This window comes from Orycteropus afer, unplaced genomic scaffold (genome assembly GCF_000298275.1).
Source record: "Orycteropus afer afer isolate SDZICR_OR568_19922 unplaced genomic scaffold, OryAfe1.0 scaffold00330, whole genome shotgun sequence".
Taxonomy (NCBI): domain Eukaryota; kingdom Metazoa; phylum Chordata; class Mammalia; order Tubulidentata; family Orycteropodidae; genus Orycteropus; species Orycteropus afer.
The window spans coordinates 3,675,956-3,696,215 of record NW_006921917.1 but is presented as its reverse complement, the minus strand read 5'-3'; the positions used below and the strand labels follow the sequence as shown (position 1 = coordinate 3,696,215).

The following is a 20,260-nucleotide window of genomic DNA, read 5'->3' as shown; positions in this document are numbered from 1 at the left end:
TCCACAGATGTTGTTTTTCCTTCTTTTAATTTTTTTTTTTTTTTTTTTTTAATTTTTGCAGTGTTCCATCCCCTTCCCTCCTACCTCTGGTAACCAACAAAGAAAGTTTCCTTTCATCTATAAATCTTTCCTTGACTTTTTACAATAATGAACTAACATAATATTTGTCCTTCTGTGATTGACTTATTTCACTCAGCATAATATCCTCCAAATTCATCCACGTTATGTGGTGTTTTGCAGAGTCTACATTATTCTTTTGTGTTGCATAATATTCCATTGTGTGTGTGTATCATCGTTGGGTTATCCATTCTTCTGTTCACAGGCACGTAGGTTGTTTCCATCTTTTTGCTATTGTAAATAGTGCCACGATGAACGTGGGTCTGCACATATCTGTTCTTATCCTGGCTCTCACTTCTTTAGGATATGTACCTAGTAATGGTATTGCTGGATCAAATAATATTTCTGATTTCAACTTTTTAAGGAATTGTGTTTATGCTTCTGTGAGGTGGTGCAAGGTGCAGGCTGAACATTGCTTTCCACGGTGGTGGTGATCATTTTACAGTTCCACCAGCAGTGTTGAGAGTCCCAATTGCTCCAGATCCTCGCCACCATTTGTTATTTTCTGTCTTGTTGAGCTTTGTTACTAGTGCTGGGGCAAGATGGTATCTCGTTGTTGTTTTGATTTGCATCTCTTTAATGGCTAATGATGGACTATAAGAAGAAGAACATGGCATCAGGATTGGAGGAAGACTCATTAACAACCTGTGATACACAGACAACACAATTTTGCTTGCTGAACATGAAGATGACTTGAAGCACTTACTAATGAAGTTTGAAGACTGCAATCTGCAGTATGGATTACACCTCAATATAAAAACAAAAATCCTCACAACTTGACCAGTAAACAGCATCACAGGAAATGGAGAAACGATTGAAGTTGTCAAAGACTTCATATTACTTGGTTCTACAATCAACAGCAATAGAAGGAGCTGTCAAGACACCAGACGATGTATTGCATTGGGCAGATCTGCTGCAAAAGACCTCTTTCAGGTGCTGAAGAGCAAAGATGTCTCTTTGAAGACTAAGGTGCAGTTAACCCAAGCCATGGTATTTTCAATCACCTCATATGCATGTGACACCTGGACAATGAATAAGGAAGACCAAAGAAGAGTTGATGCTTTTGAGTTGTGTTGATGAAGAATAGAATACTGAAAGTACTATGGACTTATGAACTGAAAAAAAAAAAAAACCAAACTCGCTGCCATAGAGTCGAATCTGACTCATAGTGACCCCACCTTGGGTTTCTGAGGTTGTATCTCTACAGAAGTAGATTGCCCAATCTTCCTTCCAAGGAGTGTCTGGTGGGTTTGAGCCACCAGCCTTCTGGTTAGCAGTCAAATGCCTTAGACATGGACTTCTAAAAGAACCAACAAATCTGTCCTGGAAAAAGTGCAGCTGGAATCCTCCTTGGAAGTGAGACTGGCCAGACTTTGTCTCATCTACTTTGGTCATGGTGTCAGAAGGGGCCATTCCCTGAAGAAGAATATCATGCTTGGTAAAGTGGAGGGTCAATGAAAAAAGAGAAGACCCTCAACAAGGTGGATTGACACAGTGGCTGCAGTGATGGGCTCAGGTGTGGCAAGTATTGTGAGGTTGGCACAGGACTGGGCAGTGTTTTGTACATAGGGTTGCTATGAGCCGGAGACGGCTCAATGGTACCTAACAGCAACAACAACAACAACAACGTGAACGTTTCTTCATGTGTTTGTTGGCTGTCTGAATATCCTCTTTGGTGAAGTGTCTGTTCATGTCTTCTGCCCATCTTTTAATTGGACTGTTTGTCTTTTTGTTGTTGAGGTGTTGGAATTTTCTCTAAATTTTAGAGATAAGTCCCTTGTTAGATATGTCATTGCCAAATATTTTTTCTCAATCTGTAGATTCTCTTTTTACTCTTTTAGAGAGGTCTTTTGAAACACATAAAAATTTAGTTTTTAGAAGGTTCCATTCATCTAGTTATCTTCTGCTGTTTGTGCATTTTGGGTTATGCTTGACAGTCTATTTATGCCATAAATTAGGCCCCCTAAATGTGTCCCTATTTTTTTCCTTAAGGAACTTTTTATTTTTTTTTTTCGCATTTAAGTTTTTTTTTTTTTTTTTAAAGAGCTTGTTTTACATTCAGTGTTAGTGTACATTTACTTTAATTCCCCATTTACCATGTCCAGCCCTAACCCAGTCTCCTCCCCTCCCTACCCTGTAACCCTCCCCCTGTGCCCTTCATATTTATGCACTCCTGTTCGTTCTGCATTTCCTCCATTTGAATGTTGGTCCTCTGGTGTCCCGTGGGCTATTGCTCTAAGGGATGTATTACTGTAGAGTATGTGGGTGCGTCATCTTGGGTTGAGTGGTCTGCATGTACATCTTGTTAACTCTTGGGCTGAGAGCCAGCCCCTCGGGGTGCATTTTATTCCAGGCGCAGAATGAATTCCGGGTCCATAATATTGGCAGTCTTCACCAGATTTCATCTGACCAGTAATTCTGGTCATTATTGAGTTTTTGGATATTGTTCCACGTTTTCCCTCCCACTCTATCCAGGATCTCCTGATTTGATCCTTTCCTGAGTGGTTGGCATTGGTAGCCGGGTACCATCTAGTTCTTCTGACACATTTAAGTCTTTGATCGATCTGGAGTTAGTTTTGTGTATGGTGTGAGGTATAGGTCTTGTTTCATTTTTCTGCAAATGGATATCCAGTTTTGCCAGCACCGTTTGTTAAAGAATCCATCTCTTCCCCATTTAATAGATTTCAGCCCTTTGTCAAAGATCAGCTACCATAGGTTCATTGTTGTTTTTTAACGTTTCATAGTATTCCATTGTGTGTATGTACCAGAGTTTGTTGACCCTTAGTTCTTCCACTGATGGCCATTTAGATTTCCATCTTTTTGCTATTGTGAATAGTGCTGCAGTAAACCGCTTGTAAGCTTTTAAGACCTCAGACACTAAGCAACAAACGAGGAGGTAGAACAAAAGCCTAAACACGTTAATAGGCCAGCTCACTGGGATGTCCCATGAAACCATGATCCAAACCAGGGAACCAAATCCTATGAGATGTTTGGCTGTACATAAGCAGCCTCAGCAGCTACTCTTTTTGTGTTGTTGTTGTTGTAACTATATCTGTCACACAACTTTTCCTCCTTACTTTCTTAAGAAACATTCTCATTTGCTTTGTTGACACATGGCTGCCTCTAGTCTACCAGGAGACATGCGCTGAATGTAAATTTGGCATGTTAATACATGTTAATTTTCCAGGCAAGTCCTTCTAAATCCAAATAATTTGTTCTCTGTAAGTTCTAAGGTGAGCTTCAGCCACCTGGGTAGCAAGCTTGGGGACATGGGGCAGCTTTATTAGGGCTGAAGATAATCTGAGTGTTTTCAGTCTGAAAGGAGCTGCTCTCCATTCTCATCAGGGAAATAAAGTGTGGGAGAACCAAGAAACCCTTGGCATCGTCCAGTTAGAACTTTAAGGTATAGCTTTGTTATTTTTTCCCCAAAAACAAATTTCTAGGAGTTCAGATACCATTAATACTAAAATATAAACATATGTCCTTTCTGTTCACACATAAGTTACTTTTGGATACTCCTTATCACTAATGCCCTCTATTCCTATAGAAAATGGATTTGATGTAATGTTGACATTAACAGCAGTGTTTCTTTGTTGTTATGTGCCTTCGAGTCAAACCTGACTTATAGCGACCCCTCCTTGGGTTTCCAAGGCAGTATCACTAGGAAGTATCACTATGGAAGTAGATTGCCCTACCTTCCTTCTGAGGAGTGGCTGGTGGGTTTGAACCACCAGCCATATTTTTGTACCTACTATTCCTCCTTTTGGTGGTAATAAAAGTGAGGTCAGAAACCTGAGTTGTTGGACTTCCAGTAAGATGGAGGAATAGTCAGGCAAGCAACACAGATCCTCTTCAACAAAGAAAAGAAAAACCAATTGACCGAGATACAGAAGATAAGCCTGGAGCCCTGAGCTTTGAAAGGAACTATACAGAAGTGGATTAAGCACCAACTAGTGGAAAAACCTGAATGAAAACAGTGAGTACAGACACAGTGAGAGGTGCAGACTGTCAGCTACTCTGACGGGACCAACAGCCTGAATAGTTCCAGGTGGTGTCGGGACCTGAGAATTGACCTAAAGATCAGCCCTGGTCACCAAGGGCTGCAGGGACGACTGCACTGGTGGCCTATGACTAGGAAGGGAAATAGCAAGGAGGGAGACAACCTGAGCTGTTGATTTTCTGATGTCTGAAAGAAATTTTGATTGCAGCCATTTTGGATATTTAAAGTGACCAAGGGTGTGGCCATTTTGAATGTTTACAAGTGGCAACCACTTTGGATTCTCATTTGGATTCCAGGGACCTAAGAATAGGCTCTGTTTACCAAGGTGGCAAGGACATATGTGGCTGACAACAGGAAAGGAGACAGGTGGTGAGTGTATAAGTGCTGTCAACTAGCAAATAGAGGAGCACAGTGGCCTGCTTATGGAGATAACATACAAACAAAACAAAGAAAATGAAAATTGTGGGCAAGTCGCTTGAACATACAGCCACCAATTAAATATAAACACAAAAATGTCACAATGCCTCAGAGACAGCAGAGCATCACAGTCCACAAAAGAAGCAATATAAATCAGGAGAAACAAGGGACCAGGAAACAGACCCAAAACACATCCCTGAGGAAGACACAGCATTTGGAACTCCCTGATAAGGAATTGAAAAGAATTGTATTTAGGTATCTTCAACGAATTGAGAGACAGATCATGGAAAACACAGAGAAAACCCTGGAACAATTTTGAAAGACAATACAAGAACAAAATGACAAAATAAATGAAAAATTAGAAATGATACAGAATCTACACACACAAATCCAGAAGGTTAATAATAAATTTTCAGAAATAGATAAGACATTGACTGGGCAAAGGAGCAGAATTGAATCAATGGAAGAGAGAATTAGGGAGTTTGAAGGTAAATACCTGAACACTTCTTTGGAAAGGGATAAATGAGAAAAAAAAAAAAAAATGAAGAAAGCCTAAGGTTCGTGTGGGATACCATCAAAAGGAATAACCTACGTGTAATCGGAATTCCAGAACAGGAAGAGACAAATAAAACCACAGAGTAAATTGTCCAAGGTTTGTTGGAAGAGAATTTTCCTGGTATGATGAAAGATGAGAATATATCCATTCAGGAAGTCCAGTGAACCCCAAACAGGATAGACCCCAAAAGAAAATCACCTAGACATAGCATCATCAAACTTACCAAACCAAAGACAGAGAAAGAATTGTAAGAGCAACATGGGAAAAACGAAAAGTTACAAGGGGCAACCAATAAGACTAAGCTCAGATTTCTCGAGAGGAACCATGCAGGTGAAAAGACAATGGGATGGTATATATAAAACACTGAAAGAGAAAAGTTTCCAACCAAGAATTATGTACCCAGCAAAACTGTCCCTCAAATATGATGATGAAATTAGGACATTTCCAGATAATCAGAAATTAAGGGAATTTGTTGAAACCAGACCAACCTTACAAGAGATGCTAATGGGAGCCCTTTGGACAGAGAAGCAACAACAGCCAACAGCAACTGACCATTAACACACATGATGATATAACCCAGAAACCAACCAAGCTATGGAAGTATCCAAAGTAAATAAGCCTACAAGATTGTCAACAGGGAACCAGAGACATCAATTGACAAATGAGAATAACTACAAACCAAAAAGAGGGAAAAAACTGTGTCATTAGAGAACTTCTAGATGGTAGGGAAGTCAAGACAACAACAAGACAGAATGGACTATTCTAAACTTGAGAAGAAAATTATAAATCACAGGGTAACCTCAAAGAAAAATGATAAACCTTCACATCAAAAGAGAGGAGCAGCATTAATATTCAGCAAATACTAAAACAATAGCAATGAAGGAAGTGATAATGTGATTCATAAACGAAACAAGCTCAGCATAGAAAGTTATATGAAACAGAAATCGACACCACGAAAAAGCACATAACAAAAATGACAGCAACAAATTCATATTTGCCAATAATTACACATCTGGCTAGGGACTTATCTCTAAGATTTATAGCAGAAGAGTGGATGACCAAACTATGGTCCAAACACATAATGGAATAGTATGCAGCAGTAAATAATAATGTAGAGTCTGCCAAACACCACAATAATATGGATGAACTTGGAGGACATTATGCTGAGTGACATAAGTTAGTCACAGAAGGATAAATATAGTACTAGTTCGTTGTTATGGAGGGTCAGGGAAAGGTTTCTATATGGAGGGAAACTTTCTTTGTTGGTTGCCAGGGGTGGGAGGGGAGGAGAGGGAACACTGCAAAGAAAAAAAAAATGCATTGACCCTTGTCACTTTAGTTTTGTGTATTTCACTGTACATGAATTATATTTCAATAAAATGCATTAAAAAAAACCCCAAGTATCTGAGTTGTTGTTGCTCTCTTAGTCCCAGGACCCAGCCCCCACAATGGAGTTGGCTGTGGCCATCCTGAAGGACCTCCTCCGGTATGCAGCCCAGCTTCCTACGCTCTTCCGGGACATCTCCATGAACCACCTCCCTGGCCTCCTCACTTCTCTGCTGGGCCTCAGACCAGAGGTGAGCCCCTTTCTCCAGGTCTGGCCCCTTACAGTGCCTAAGGCATTTGACTGCTAACCAGAAGGCTGGTGGTTCAAACCCACCAGCCACTCCTCAGAAGGATGGTTGGGCAATCTACTTCTGTAGTGATATTGCCTTGGAAACCCAAAGAGAGGTTGCTGTGAGTCAGATCCTACTGGACAGCAGTGAGTTTGGTTTTGGTTTTGGTCTTAAATACTGTTTGGATTAAAGATTGTAATGGGAAGTAATTGAGGAATGGGGTTGAAGAAGTGAGAAAAAATGGTTGTATGGAGAAGGAACCTTAGGGGATGGTAGGTAGCAGGGGTAGGGTGAGGTAATGGTATATGGCTGGTGATGGGCTCTCAGCCTCTTTTTCTGTTTCCCACAGTGTGAGCTTTCAGCACTGGAGGGCATGAAGGCCTGTATGATCTATTTTCCTCGGGCTTGTGGTTCTCTTAAAGTAAGTATTCATGGAAATGCCTCTCCTTGTCAACATAAGCCTCTCTAGCTCCACCTCCCCTTCCGTTCCTAAGATTTGTAAGCACATATATACTTAAAGTTGCCTAGCTCCACAGCTGGGTGCAGTGATAGCTCAGTGGTAGAATGACTGCCCTCCACACAGGAGACCGGGTTGATTCCTGGTCAGTCCCCCTCAGGTGCAGCCTATCCAGTGCAGGCGTGCATGTTGCTCTGCTGCTGAACAGGCTTTAGCAGAGCGTCCTGACGAAGAAGACTAGGAAGAAAGGCCTGGTGACCTGTTTCTGAAAATCGACCACTGAAAATGGCAGAGGACCAGGCAGCATTTCGTTCCATTCTACATGGAGTGAGTGTGAGTCAGCAGCTGCCTCGGTGGTAGCTAACAACAATGTGATCTCCACAACTACAATTATATCACCTTGTCGCACTTTATATGTTATCTCACATCAGCCTCACAGTTGAAGAAATTGAAAGTAAGTAACATGCCCAAGGTCAGTAGGGATCAGAATCCATAGCCATTTGATACCAGAACCCAGGCTTCCAACTGTGGACTTCTTTCCCTTTCTGTCCTGCCTTCTCTGTGCCTCAAGAATGCCTTGTCCGTTTTTCTACCATCTGAAGCTCTTGTGATTTCCTCCGAGAAGCTTTCCTAATTTAGCATATCCCTATGACAGCTTCCCCAACATTCCTCACTAATCGACCTCTATCACTTTCCCAAGCTGCCATGACCCAAACAAGGTGGCTGTTCAGCTAAGCCTTATTAGAGGAACCAGGCAGGGGAGGAGGCGGCCAGTGAAAGAATTATTTAGAGTTTTATTTTCAAGAAGATAACAAATATGAATCGTTATCAAATTCTAATAAAGCAGTAAGAGTGAAAAGGCCATTTGTAACTAGCGTGTTTGTTTGTGCTAAAATTGGATGCCCACTAGTAGTGGGTTTTTTTTCCCCCCACTGGTACCTAAGAATGAATCGGCATCCTCCCGTAGACCTATAGATTAAATGTTCTCTCTTACTGCATTATACTCGTCGTTGGCTTGACAGACCAGTCAGTAAGTACCCATTACTCACATGGACCCATAAGTCTACAGAGCTGAAGTGGCAGAATAGAACTTTGGTGTATAATGAGTGTGATTAACTGTATTGGCCATTATCATGATGAACTAAGAGTTTGCCATTCAAATGATCTTGAAAGTAACATTACAGGGTTGTAGAACCGAATCAAAGGAACCCTAGTAGCACAGTCAGCTGCTAACCAGAAGTTTGGCAGTTTGAACCCACCAGCGGGAGAAAGATGTGACGGTTTGCTTCTGTAAAGATGCCAGCATTGGAAACTCTATGGGGCAATTCTGTGCTGTCTTATAGAGTTACTGTGAATTGGAATTGACTCAACAGCAGTGCATTTATGATTGAATCAAGAGAGTAACCCTTAAAGAGTCAGTCACATAGCTGCCTCAGGCCCATAAGGGAAGGGGAACTGCTGTCTAGTGGGCACCCACTGTGTGCCAGGCACCCTGCTGAGTGTTTAAGGTGTGTCGTCTCATTTTATCATTACGATAATTCTGTGAAGTTGGTATTACCTTATTTTACAGAGGAGGAAATAGGCCCTTGGAGAATTTAGTAACTTAATTCTGGGGCCTACACTGGTAGTTGTGAGACCCATAGGGATTTAAGTAACTGTAAGTTACAGAATGTAATTGTAAAACCAGAATGTCGGCCAGATCTGTTTGCCTTAATAATAGCCCTTTTTCTTTTTACTAAACCAAACCCTCTAGAAGCGTCAAAGGATGTAGAATGTATTGGCAGATAGGGATCAACACTAGAGCCTGCTCCGGGCATTTGTTAGTGGCTGTGTAGACCGCTGGCTTGAGGATGAGTGTGTCAGACACGAAGCTGTGTGGGTGCAGGTGCTGTGATTGGGGTGGTGTCAATCACGGTTTTAGTAACTGGCTACTTGCAGTATCGGAGACGTCCCCAAGCAAATGACGGTTCTGTGAACATGGGGTCATATCGTTGTTAATTCTTTGTTTTCATATGACTGCCAGGCATCAAAGTGATAGACTCTCTGGGAAAGCAGGCCAGGGATTTTGTCAAGAAGGCATTTGGAGTAACACGTAGAATTAAGTGTAGTAAACACCACCTTTCTTGTAAAAACACTCTGTAGGGCAGACTTCTCCTGATACAGTAGTTCTTTGTCCCAGACCCCTCACTGGTCAGTGTTCATGAGGTTCTCCTGTAAATGTCTATTTTGATTTGGCTTTGTCTGTTATTCTCTGTATCTTCCTGACTCCCTCGTGAAAGTAGAGACGGGATTGAGTGTTGCCTGCAGGATGGAGATGTGAACAATGGAGAGACTCGGGTGCTCAGTGTTGCCTCTGCTGTTACTTTTTAATCTTGGTGTGAGTGGTAAGGAGACGCCACGCCTTTTGTCAAACATGTTTACTTTTTAAGGTATGAGCTGGGTTTTGAGCACCCTTTTCCAAACCAAACACAGCTTTCGTACATTGTTAGCAGGGTATGTATGCTTTTATTTCTCAAAGAGTAAAGTGTCATCAGGAGACTTACCCTTGGTTTAGGGTTTTTGACTTCCTCTCATGCCAGCACGTCAGATTAGGGTCTGTGTTATGCAGAGTCCCAAGAGAGAACTTGTACTTGGAAAGTCTTGTGGAGTGAGTTCTTAAGAAACTGGTAATTGCCATTTTGAAGTATTTATTTGTTGTGTCTCCCCTCCCTCAGAGGTCCCTAGAGCAGCTGTATTTGCCAGGCTCAGGGTAACTCCCCCCAAATGATGCATCGTAAGCGTTGTGAATCCATGAAGTAATCCCCGTGGGAGCTTTGCCTCACGTTCTCCTCCTTGACAAATTAATAATGCCTTGGAAAGAGTGGGAGGAATAACTCTACTTATGAGAGATACCAAGATACGTTTTTTGTGTGTGTACGTTTTGAGTGAAATGTTCCCAGTGCGCCATTACTTGGGTTTGCTTTGTGGGTTACCCAGGGCAGGCCTAGTGGCCAGAGCCATGCCATTGCAGTCTGCTTCACTGCAGTCACATAAGCCGACTTCTGTTGGCCTCAGCTCAGCTTTTTGAGCCAGAGCCAATACCACCTCTCAGGGAAAGTGTGAACAGTGAGGTGGCCGCAGGGGCTGAGAAGCACTCTCCGGGTGATGGCAGCTCTCTGAGAGGTGTCGTCCTCAGCGAAGCCAGTGGATTCGGAAACCTGTGCATGGTGACTGTTGTTTGGTTCGGAGTGTTCTGAACCCTACAACATCTGACATGAAAGTGCTTTTCCAAGTCCCAAGAGGGGCTTCTAGATCCTGGGGTCAGCTATACCAGTGTTTGTTCTGTGGTTAATAAAGAATCCTGAAGTGGAACGTGAGAAACTTAACGTGCTTCCTGCTGCAAGGCAGATGGGAGGGAGTCCTTGGAGGACTGGTTTCCGAACCACACAGTGATGGAGGCTTCTCTAATTTCCACCCGTAAGTCCCCTGCCTTTTGCCTGGTGCCACTGCTGGCTTGTCTTCCACAAGTTTACCTTTATGCGTGTAATGCCTTCTGCTTCCCGGATAAGTCCATACTCCTGAGCCTAGAATTTAAGGCCTCGCTCCATTCTCTGGCATCTTCTGATTCTGGAGATTCCCTCATGTTTTTTCTCCTTACTCTCATCTCATGGCGTAGATTCGACTCTTCTTTCATGCCTGACTCAGTCTGCCCTCTGTAGCCTTAGCACCATCTTCTCTTGACCCTTTCACTGTACCCTTCACTGTGTTTAGTGCCAGCGTTGGTTCAGGTTACTGTTCTCCACACATTTATCCTGACTAACTCTTAGCTACCTCTGAAGGCAGAAATCGGTGTAATTCCTTTCTAGTTGGCTAGGGCAGGTTTCTTAACCCTGCCATGGCCCTCTTCTGAGAATAATGGTTTTGAATCTGTAAAATAAAACATAAAAGATTGCAAAGGACATGATTCTGTTGAAATCTACTTATCAAAATAGATGGTAAAATTGTGATAAAGTAGCATATGCTTCTTTATTAACATATTAAATAACAAGGTCTTGTGTAAGGTTTAATGACTACCATAATTTCAAATCAGTGTTGCATATGAACGATGTTTCAAGATACCTGTTGTAATGTGAAATGGAAATCGATGGTTTCTGTTGGTGACAGCCACAGGTACTGCTACTACTAGTATAGTCTGTTGTCTATGTTTATAATTGAAGGAAACGCTACATTTCACTTAAAAGTTAGTGAAAATGATGATGTGTTTTTTTCCCCATCTACCCATGTTCACAGGACAGTTTGATTCTATCCCCAGATCAGCTGTGGACCCCAGTTTAAACACTGCAGCTCTGGCGCCATCACAGAGCAGGCAGCAGGGACTGTTGGCTGACGAGGCATTGCTCTGAGATTTGCTGCCTGGGCTCTCTTCCATTACCCTTCCCTTTGTCTTTAACCTTGTCCTTCTCTCAGAGCTCTGGTTACTGCCTCAGTTCCCAGCTGGGCCCCTTGTTGCTGTGTACAAGCTTGTAGAGAGTCAGGGGTATAGGCTGCTGCTTTTCAGTACTCTGTGTCCTGTTGGCTCAAGGGAAATGTTGGTATCGTTTTGTAAAAACTAGCTAGAGGAAGCCCCACAGTTAGATTTGGGGCTGGGGCCAGACCCTTTTCCCCCAGGGCAGGGAGGCCAAGGGCAAGGCTGAGATTTCAGATGTGCTTCTACTGGACAATCTATTTCCATAGATTGTCCAGTAGAAGCACTGCCTTGTAGATGTACTGCCTTGGAAACCCAGTGCGGGTCACCGTGAGTTGGGATCGACTGGATGGCAGTGGTTGGATTTTCGGTCTGCTGTGGGAACATGGTGGCCACCAGGCATTGCTGTCCCCAGTGGTCTTTGCTTCTTGTGTCTGTAGGAAAGGAAAAGGCACGGACTGAGATTGTGCTGGTGAGCGTCTCACTGCCGCTGAGTCGATGTGACTCACAGCAACCCCTCCTTGGGTTTCCGAAGCAATATCACTATGGGAGTAGATTGCCCAGTCTTCCTTCCGAGGAGTGGCTGGTGAGTTTGAACTGCCATCCTTCTGGTTAGCAGTCAGATGTCTCAGGCACTACGCCACCAGAGCGCCACTGGCAGGCATGTTGTTGTTGTTAAGAGCCATTGAGTCATTTCCGACTCATAGCGACCCCATGCACAGCAGGACGAAACACAGCCCAGTCCCACGCCAGCCCCACAGTCCCTGCTATACTTGAGCCCATCATCGCAGCTGTGTCAATCCATCTCATTGAAGGCCTCCCCCTCTTTCATCGACCCTCCACCCTACCAAGCATGACATCCTCCAGGGAATGGTCCCTTCTGACAACATGACCAAAATAGGTGAGACGAAGTCTGGCCATTCTTGCTTCCAATGAGCATTCTGGCTGCACTTCCTCCAGGACAGATCTGTTAGTTCTTTTAGCAGTCGATGGTACTTTCAGCATTCTCTGCCAGCACCACAACTCAAAAGCATCAACTCTTCTTCGGTCTTCCTTATTTATTGTCCAGCTCTCACATGCATACGAGGCGATTGGAAATATCATGGCTTGTGTCAGGCGCACCTTAGTCCTCAAGGAGATATCCTTGCTCCTCAGCAGTTGATACAGTTTCTTTGCAGTTGACTTTCCCAATGCTACACGTCGTCTAATGTCCTGACTGCTGCTTCCGTTGGCATCGATTGTAGAACCAAGCAATGTGAATTCCTTGACAACCTCAATCTTCTCTCCATTTATTGTGATGCTGCTCGTTGGTCCAGTTGTGAGGGTTTTTGTTTTCTTTATATTGAGACATAATCCATACTGCAGACTATATTCTTCAACCTTCATCAGTGGGTGCCTTAAGTCATCCTCACTTTCAGCAAGCAAAGTTGTATTGTCTGCATATCTCAGGTTGTTAATGATTCTTCCTCCAATCCTGATACCACGTTTTTCTTCATATAGTCCAGCTTCTCAGATTATTTGCTCAGCATATAGATTGAATAAGTGTGGAGAAAGGATACAACCCTGATGCACTCCCTTCTTGATTTTAAACCATGTAGTGTCCCCTTGTTCTGTTCAAACGACAGCCTCCTGGTCAAGGTACAGATTCCTCATGAGTACAATCAAGTGCTTGGGAATTCCCATTCTTCTCAATGTTATCCATAATTTGTCATGATCCACACAATCAAATGCCTTTGCATAGTCAATAATACACAAGTAAACATCTTTCTGGTATTCTTTTCCTTGAGCCAAGATCCATCTGACAACAGCTATGATATCCCTTGTTCTACATCCTCTTCTGAATCTGGCTTGAACCTCTGGAAGTTCTCTGTCAATATACTGCTGCAAACGTTTCTGAATTATCTTCAGTAAGATCTTACTTGCGTGCAATATTAATGATATTGTTCTATAATTTCCACATTCTGTGGGATCACCTTTCTTTGGAATGGGCACAGATATGAATCTCTTCCAGTCAGTTGGCCAGGTAGCTGTCTTCCAAATCTCTTGGCATAACTGAGTGAGTGCCTCCAATGGGGCATCTGTTTGTTGAAATATCTCTGGCAGACATAGACAAGGTATAATATATCTCTGGCCCTTGGAGCTGACTCACCAGCCTCTGTTCTTTCCCCCCAAATCCAGGGCAAGCTGGCCGCCTTTTTCTTGTCTCGGGTGGAGGCCTTGAGCCCTCATCTCCAGCAGGTAAAGGGAAGGAGGGGATATGGAGAGCCTGGGGGTCTGGGCCTGGGGTTTTCTCTTCTCATCTTTTTCTCAATTTTCTCTTTATTGTTGCTTCTAGACTCTGTTTGCACTTCCTGCCTGTTAACACCCAGAGTATCCACTCTGCCATGTTCTCATCTGTCCTCCCCACTGTCCCTTCCCACGTTTTCCTCCGAACTCTCTGATCTCCATCTTCCTTGGGCGTTGGTAGGATGGGAGGAGTCTGTGGCTGGGCCTGTGTCCCATCTGACCAGATTTCTGATGCTGCTTCTACAGCTGGCCTGTCAGTGTTATTCCAGGCTGCCCTCCTTAGGGGCTGGCTTTTCCCAGGGCCTGAAGCACACGGAAAGCTGGGAGCAGGAGCTGCACTGCCTGCTGGCCTCATTGCACAGCCTGTTGGGCACCCTGTATGAGGGAGCAGAGACAGGTAGGGACTGTGACTGGGAGCCCGTGGGGCCGCAGTTGGGGAACTTGGCAGAAGGAAGGAGGAGGGTGGCCTAGGAGGATGAGAGGAGTAGGTTTCCAGGCAGCATGGAGTATAGGATGGGTCATCTACCAGAAATGGCAGAGGAGGGGAAGAAAGAAAACATCCCACATGAACGGCGGTGTTTCTGTCCAGCTCCTGTGCAGTATGAGGGGCCTGGCGTGGAGATGCTGCTGCCCCCCTCGGAGGATGGCGACGCCAGTGCCCTCCTGCAGCTTCGGCAGAGGTTTTCCGGGCTGGCCCAGTGCCTGGGCCTCATGCTCAGGTGTGTGGGGGTGATGCGGGGAGCAAGGGGCGGGAGCAGGAGGCCTTGGGATGAGGGTGTTGTCTTTATCACAAGGAAGGGGACTGAGGATGGGTGCAGGGAGTCATGCTGGGACAGCTGTGCCGAGGGTCTCCCTGCTCTAATTCTCTCTGCAGCTCTGAGTTTGGGGCTCCCGTGTCCGTCCCTGTGCAGGAGATCCTGGATCTCATCTGCCGGACCCTCAGCGTCAGTGGCAAGAACATCGTAAGTATTCACAGCTCCTTCTCAGAACCCAGGGTAACTACAAAAGGATTGGAGGACCACCAGGCAGTGCCATTGCAATTTGTCTCAGATGGTTCCCGACTTTCATTCAGATGTCACTGTTCCTTGTGTTGCCTCAGAGTCATGTGCACAGTCGGGTGGGTTTTCTCACACACGCTGGGAGCACTTGTAGCAAATGCTTCCCAAGGCGGGGTGAATTTGGGCATCACCTGCATCACTGCTGAGCAGTTCGGCCATCCTTCCCCTTCCCCTCCTTCCAGGGCCTGTTTTAGAGGATAGGGGTGTGACTTTGTTGAAAAAGGGTCAGGAAGTGGGCTCCCTTCCACATGTGCCTCGTCACATTCAGCTCCCGTGTCACTGTGCCTGTTTCTTTCTGTGTCTCCCTTTCTTCCCTACTTGTTTTTGATAAATCTCTTACTTGTTTTCCTCCAGAGCTTGCTTGGAGATGGTCCACTGCGGTTGCTGCTGCTGCCCTCAATCCACCTTGAAGCCTTAGACCTGCTCTCTGCCCTCATCCTCGCGTGAGTGTGACTGAGCAGGGTGTAGCAAAGGACTGGGACCTGCTCGGGATGAGGGCTCACCATCCCGCCTCTGCCTGCAGGTGTGGCAGCCGTCTCGTGCGCTTTGGGGGCCTGATCAGCCGCCTGCTCCCGCAGGTCCTCAATGCCTGGAGTATGGGTAGGGATACGCTCTCTCCAGGCCAGGAGAGACCTTACAGGTGACCATCAAGGAAGGTTATAAAGGGGGGGAGGCAGGTTGCCGACGGATGGGGCCTCAGAGGGGTTGGGAGTCCTGAGGGCAGAGAGGTGGGACGAAGTAGATGCGCCCTCCGTGACCTGTCTTTGTTGCTCCCACCGTAGCACTGTGCGGGCCAAGGCGTACGCTGTCCTGGAGCTGTGGGTGAAGATGTGTGGGGCCTCGGCCGGGGTGCTCCAGGGAGGAGCCTCGGCAGAGGCCCTGCTCACCCACCTGCTCAGTGACATCTCCCCTCCAGCCGATGCCCTTAAGGTGAGTGTGGCCGTGGCTGCGGTCCCAGCCTGCTCATCCTGTTTCCTTAATCCCAATCTGCTCCTCACCAACCAGCTCTCTTCTTCCCTGCGTTCCTGTTTGCCTGTGTATGCAATACATGTTTCCTTCCACCCCCAGCTTCGCAGCCCCCGGGGGAGTCCTGATGGGGGTTTGCAAACTGGAAAGCCCAGTGCCCCCAAGAAGCTGAAGCTGGATGTTGGGGAGGCCGTGGCCCCACCTAGCCACCGGAAAGGAGATAGCAATGCCAACAGTGATGTGTGTGCAGCTGCGCTGAGAGGTGGGTGAGGGCTGGGCCCTGGGCCTTGGGGCCTGGGGTGAGAGCCCGAAGCAAGTTGGAGGAGGGAAGTAGGAACATGCGGAGCCAGGTAAAAGCCTGCGGACTAGGCCAAGATGGAGGAGCAGAAGCAGCGACACACTCGCCCGGGTGGGATCTTGGTTGCTGCTGTTAGATAGCGGATCCTGGCCATTCACACGGCTCCTGCTAGACCTCGTATGTAACACATACGTTGTTGGCATATCTGCTCTTACATGCCAGGTGCCATACTAGGCACTTGGGGAAAAAAAAATCCCTGCCATTGGTGGAGCTTACATTCTCCCCGGGGCAGGTTCTCCAGTGGTACTTCCTGCTTCCAGCGTGCGCTCTGATGTAAGTAGAGGTTCCTAGTCTGATACTGTACTGTGAATGGGTGACTTCCATTTGGGTTCCGTATATCTCAGTCTGCCACCTCACCTTCTGTAAAGAGGAGACACTGCCTCTCCGCAAATACAGAAATACGTGTTTAAATTGTTTTACATAATTCTCATTTGAATATTGCCAACAGCCCTATGTGGTAGTGGTACTTCTTTTTTTTTTTTTTAATGGCTTCAAACAAAATTCCAGTGTTGAAGGAAGTGTTAGAGGTACGTTTGGATCTGCGTGTTACAGTTGAGAACTCAGACTCAGAGCAGTCACATGACTTGCCTGTCCTTGGGCTGTGGTTCAGGAGCCCTGGCTCTGAGTGCCGTTACTAGCCTGCCTCTTCACACCCTCTCTCCTCCCCAGGCCTCAGCCGGACCATCCTCATGTGTGGTCCTCTCATCAAGGAGGAGACTCACAGGGTGAGTGGAGCCTGGGGAGGGGCCTCTGCTCGGTCCGTGTGAGGGTATGCTCCAGTGGTGGGCCCATTCCAGCCCTGGGAGTAGGGCCCGGGGAACGATTGGCTGGCCTTGGGGATGTTTCTAGGTGTGCTCACTGTCCTTTCCAGAGACTTCATGATCTGGTCCTGCCCTTGGTCATGAGTGTCCAGCAGGGTGAGGTCCTAGGTAGCTCCCCATATACCAGCTCCCACTGCCGCCGTGAACTTTACCGCCTGCTGCTGGCTCTGCTGTTGGCACCATCTCCTCGGTGCCCACCTCCTCTGTCCTGTGCCCTGCAAGCCTTCTCCCTTGGCCAGCGAGAAGACAGCCTTGAGGTGAGTCAGCCTCTTCGGTTTCTGAGTTCCTTGTTTCTGATGTTGGTGGCTTTCTCTCTGTCCAGCCCCCTGGCACCATGTGTGCCTGATGGTCACGCTTGCCCATTCTTCCTTCCTTAGGTCTCCTCTTTCTGCTCAGAAGCACTGGTGACTTGTGCTGCTCTGACCCACCCCCGAGTTCCTCCCCTGCAGTCCATGGGCTCTACCTGTCCCACGTCAACTCCAGTTCCTCCTCCTGAGGCCCCCTCTCCATTCAGGGCCCCACCCTTCCATCCCCCAGGCTCCATGCCCTCGGCAGGCTCCATGCCCTCAGCAGGCCCCATGCCTTCAGTGGGCCCAATGCCTTCGGCACGGCCTGGACCTCCAGCCACAGCCAACCACCTAGGCCTCTCTGTTCCAGGCCTGGTGTCTGTACCACCCCGTCTCCTGCCTGGCTCAGAGAACCATCGGGCAGGCTCCAGTGAGGACTCGGTCCTTGCCCCTAGTGGTAGTCCTCCTCCTGCTATCCCCTCTGATGAGACATTTGGTGGGAGAGTGCCCAGACCAGCCTTTGTTCACTATGATAAGGAGGAGGCATCCGATGTGGAGATCTCCTTAGAGAGCGACTCTGATGACAGCGTGGTGATTGTGCCTGAAGGGCTGCCACCCTTGGCACCTCCGCCCCCCTCAGGCACCACACCTCCCCCTGTGGCCCCAGCTGGGCCACCAACAGCCTCCCCTCCTGTGCCAGCCAAGGAGGAGCCTGAAGAGCTTCCTGCAGCCCCAGGGCCCCTCCCACCACCACCACCCCTTCCTGTTCCTGGTCCGGTGACACTCCCACCACCCCAGCTGGTCCCTGAAGGGACTCCTGGTGGGGGAGGACCCACAGCCCTGGAAGAAGATTTGACAGTCATCAATATCAATAGCAGTGATGAGGAGGAGGAGGAGGAAGAGGAAGAAGAGGAAGAAGAAGAGGAGGAAGAGGAGGAGGAGGAGGAAGATTTTGAAGAAGAAGAAGAAGATGAAGAAGAGTATTTTGAAGAGGAAGAAGACGAGGAAGAGGAGTTTGAGGAAGAATTTGAGGAGGAAGAAGGTGAATTAGAGGAAGAGGAGGACGAGGAGGAGGAGGAGGAGGAAGAAGAGTTGGAAGAGGTAGAAGAACTTGAGTTTGGCTCAGCAGGAGGGGAGGTAGAAGAGGGTGGGCCTCCACCCCCGACCCTGCCACCAGCTCTGCCCGCCTCTGAGTCCCCCAAGGCACAGCCTGAGCCGGAACCAGAACCTGGGCTGCTGTTGGAAGTGGAGGAGCCAGGGCCAGAGGAGGAGCCTGGGGCTGAGACGGCCCCCACGCTGGCCCCCGAGGTACTCCCCGCCCAGGGAGAAGTGGAAAGGGAAGGGGGAAGCCCCCCAGCAGGGTCTCCTCCACAGGCACTTGTTGAGGAAGAGCCCTCTGCACCCCCAACCCTGCTGGAAGAGGGGATTGAGGATGGCGGTGACAAGGTGCCACCCCCACCCGAGACATCTGCGGAAGAGGAGATGGAGACAGAGACGGAGGCAGCTGCTCTTCAGGAAAAGGTGAGGGTGCGTGTGTGGAAGGGTGGGGGTGGGGAGAAGGCTTTGCAGCTGCAGCTGCTTCTGTTTAGGAAGAGGTTTGTCCCCAGCCCGGGGCCCACTCTTCTGGGTGTGTGTGTCTGACCGTTTCAAATCTTGTCTTTGTCCCTAAAAGGAGCAGGATGATACAGCTGCCATGCTGGCCGACTTCATTGATTGTCCGCCTGATGATGAGAAGCCACCACCTGTCACAGAGCCTGATTCTTAGCCCGCTCCTGACCCCTGCACCCTGTTTCTAATAAAGTTATGTCCTTGGTTATTGACTGCTGCTTCCACCTTTTGCCAGTGGTGTGCCCAACTAGAAGCCCAAGTGTCTGTGGGGCTTTCAAGGTACTAGTCATATTTCCCAGGTGTCTGCGGAGCTGCTCTATTGTCTATTGTTCAGAGGCAGAACCATCGATTGCAGGGCTCATGAGGACTGTCCTGCCACTCAGCAGTTCAGTGTTCGAATTTTAGAATTTTTTTATTTATTATTTTTTTATTGCAATTTGGGTGCAAGTTTATGGAGTAAATTTGTTTTCCATGTAACAGTTGATGCACATTTTGTTTCATGACGTTGACTGCAATCCTCATAATGTAACAGCTCTCTTCCCACATCCTTCCTCTGGTTACCCTTTCCCTGGGTCCCTTCCTATGCATTCCTGCCCTCTGAGCTATCTCTCTGTGCAAATACTGCCCTTCTGGTCTCCCGTGGTGAATTGTTGGGTTTCACCAGTCTCTATCAGACCAGTAAGCATGGTCTTTTTTTTTTTTTTAATTGAGTTTTGTTCCACATTTTTCTCCCACTACATGCAGCACCACCTGTTTTGATTCCGTTCCAAGTGGTTGACAGTGGTAGCCAGACACTATCTAGTTCTGGTCTCAGGGTTATGTAGCCTGAGGTTCACATGGCCCCTAGTCCCTTGGACTAGTTGTTTCCATGTGTCTCTGGTTTTCTTTATTCTTCTTTGCTCTAGATGAAGGGAGACCAGTTGTTGCATCTTAGATAGCCACTTGAAGCTTTTAAGAGCCCAGTCGTTACTCACCAAAGGAAGATGTAGAACAGTGTTTCCCTGTAGAGTGTTGTGCCAGTTGAACTTGCTGTCCCTTGTGACCATGGTCCTGAGCCTGTGGACCCATGACTCACTCCCTCACGGTGTTTGGCTGTGACTAAGAAGTTACCATACTTCTTTTTTCTTCATTGTGATTTGGGTGAAAGTTTGCAGAGCAAATTGACTTTCCATAGAGCAGCGTACATGCATGTTGTCTCAAGACATTGACTACAATTTACCATAATGCAACAGCTCCCCTCCCACTTCCTCCCGATAGTTACCTCTTCCC

At 46.9% G+C, this 20,260-nt stretch overlaps 1 protein-coding gene across 1 annotated transcript in view; it reads left to right on the top strand.

The window, feature by feature from the left end:
- Nucleotides 1–19,148, top strand: part of PELP1 (proline, glutamate and leucine rich protein 1) — a 33,462-nt gene extending 14,314 nt beyond the window's left edge. Inside the window, exons 4-17 of the mRNA XM_007952318.2 lie at nucleotides 6,518–6,667; nucleotides 7,056–7,127; nucleotides 13,786–13,845; nucleotides 14,140–14,290; nucleotides 14,483–14,612; nucleotides 14,768–14,855; nucleotides 15,306–15,394; nucleotides 15,475–15,591; nucleotides 15,734–15,881; nucleotides 16,020–16,179; nucleotides 16,945–17,000; nucleotides 17,147–17,353; nucleotides 17,474–18,904; nucleotides 19,056–19,148. Of these exons, the coding sequence (XP_007950509.1) occupies nucleotides 6,518–6,667; nucleotides 7,056–7,127; nucleotides 13,786–13,845; nucleotides 14,140–14,290; nucleotides 14,483–14,612; nucleotides 14,768–14,855; nucleotides 15,306–15,394; nucleotides 15,475–15,591; nucleotides 15,734–15,881; nucleotides 16,020–16,179; nucleotides 16,945–17,000; nucleotides 17,147–17,353; nucleotides 17,474–18,904; nucleotides 19,056–19,148 (2,952 nt within the window). The remainder of the gene's footprint in view (nucleotides 1–6,517; nucleotides 6,668–7,055; nucleotides 7,128–13,785; nucleotides 13,846–14,139; nucleotides 14,291–14,482; nucleotides 14,613–14,767; nucleotides 14,856–15,305; nucleotides 15,395–15,474; nucleotides 15,592–15,733; nucleotides 15,882–16,019; nucleotides 16,180–16,944; nucleotides 17,001–17,146; nucleotides 17,354–17,473; nucleotides 18,905–19,055) is intronic.
- Nucleotides 19,149–20,260: the final 1,112 nt, after the last annotated feature.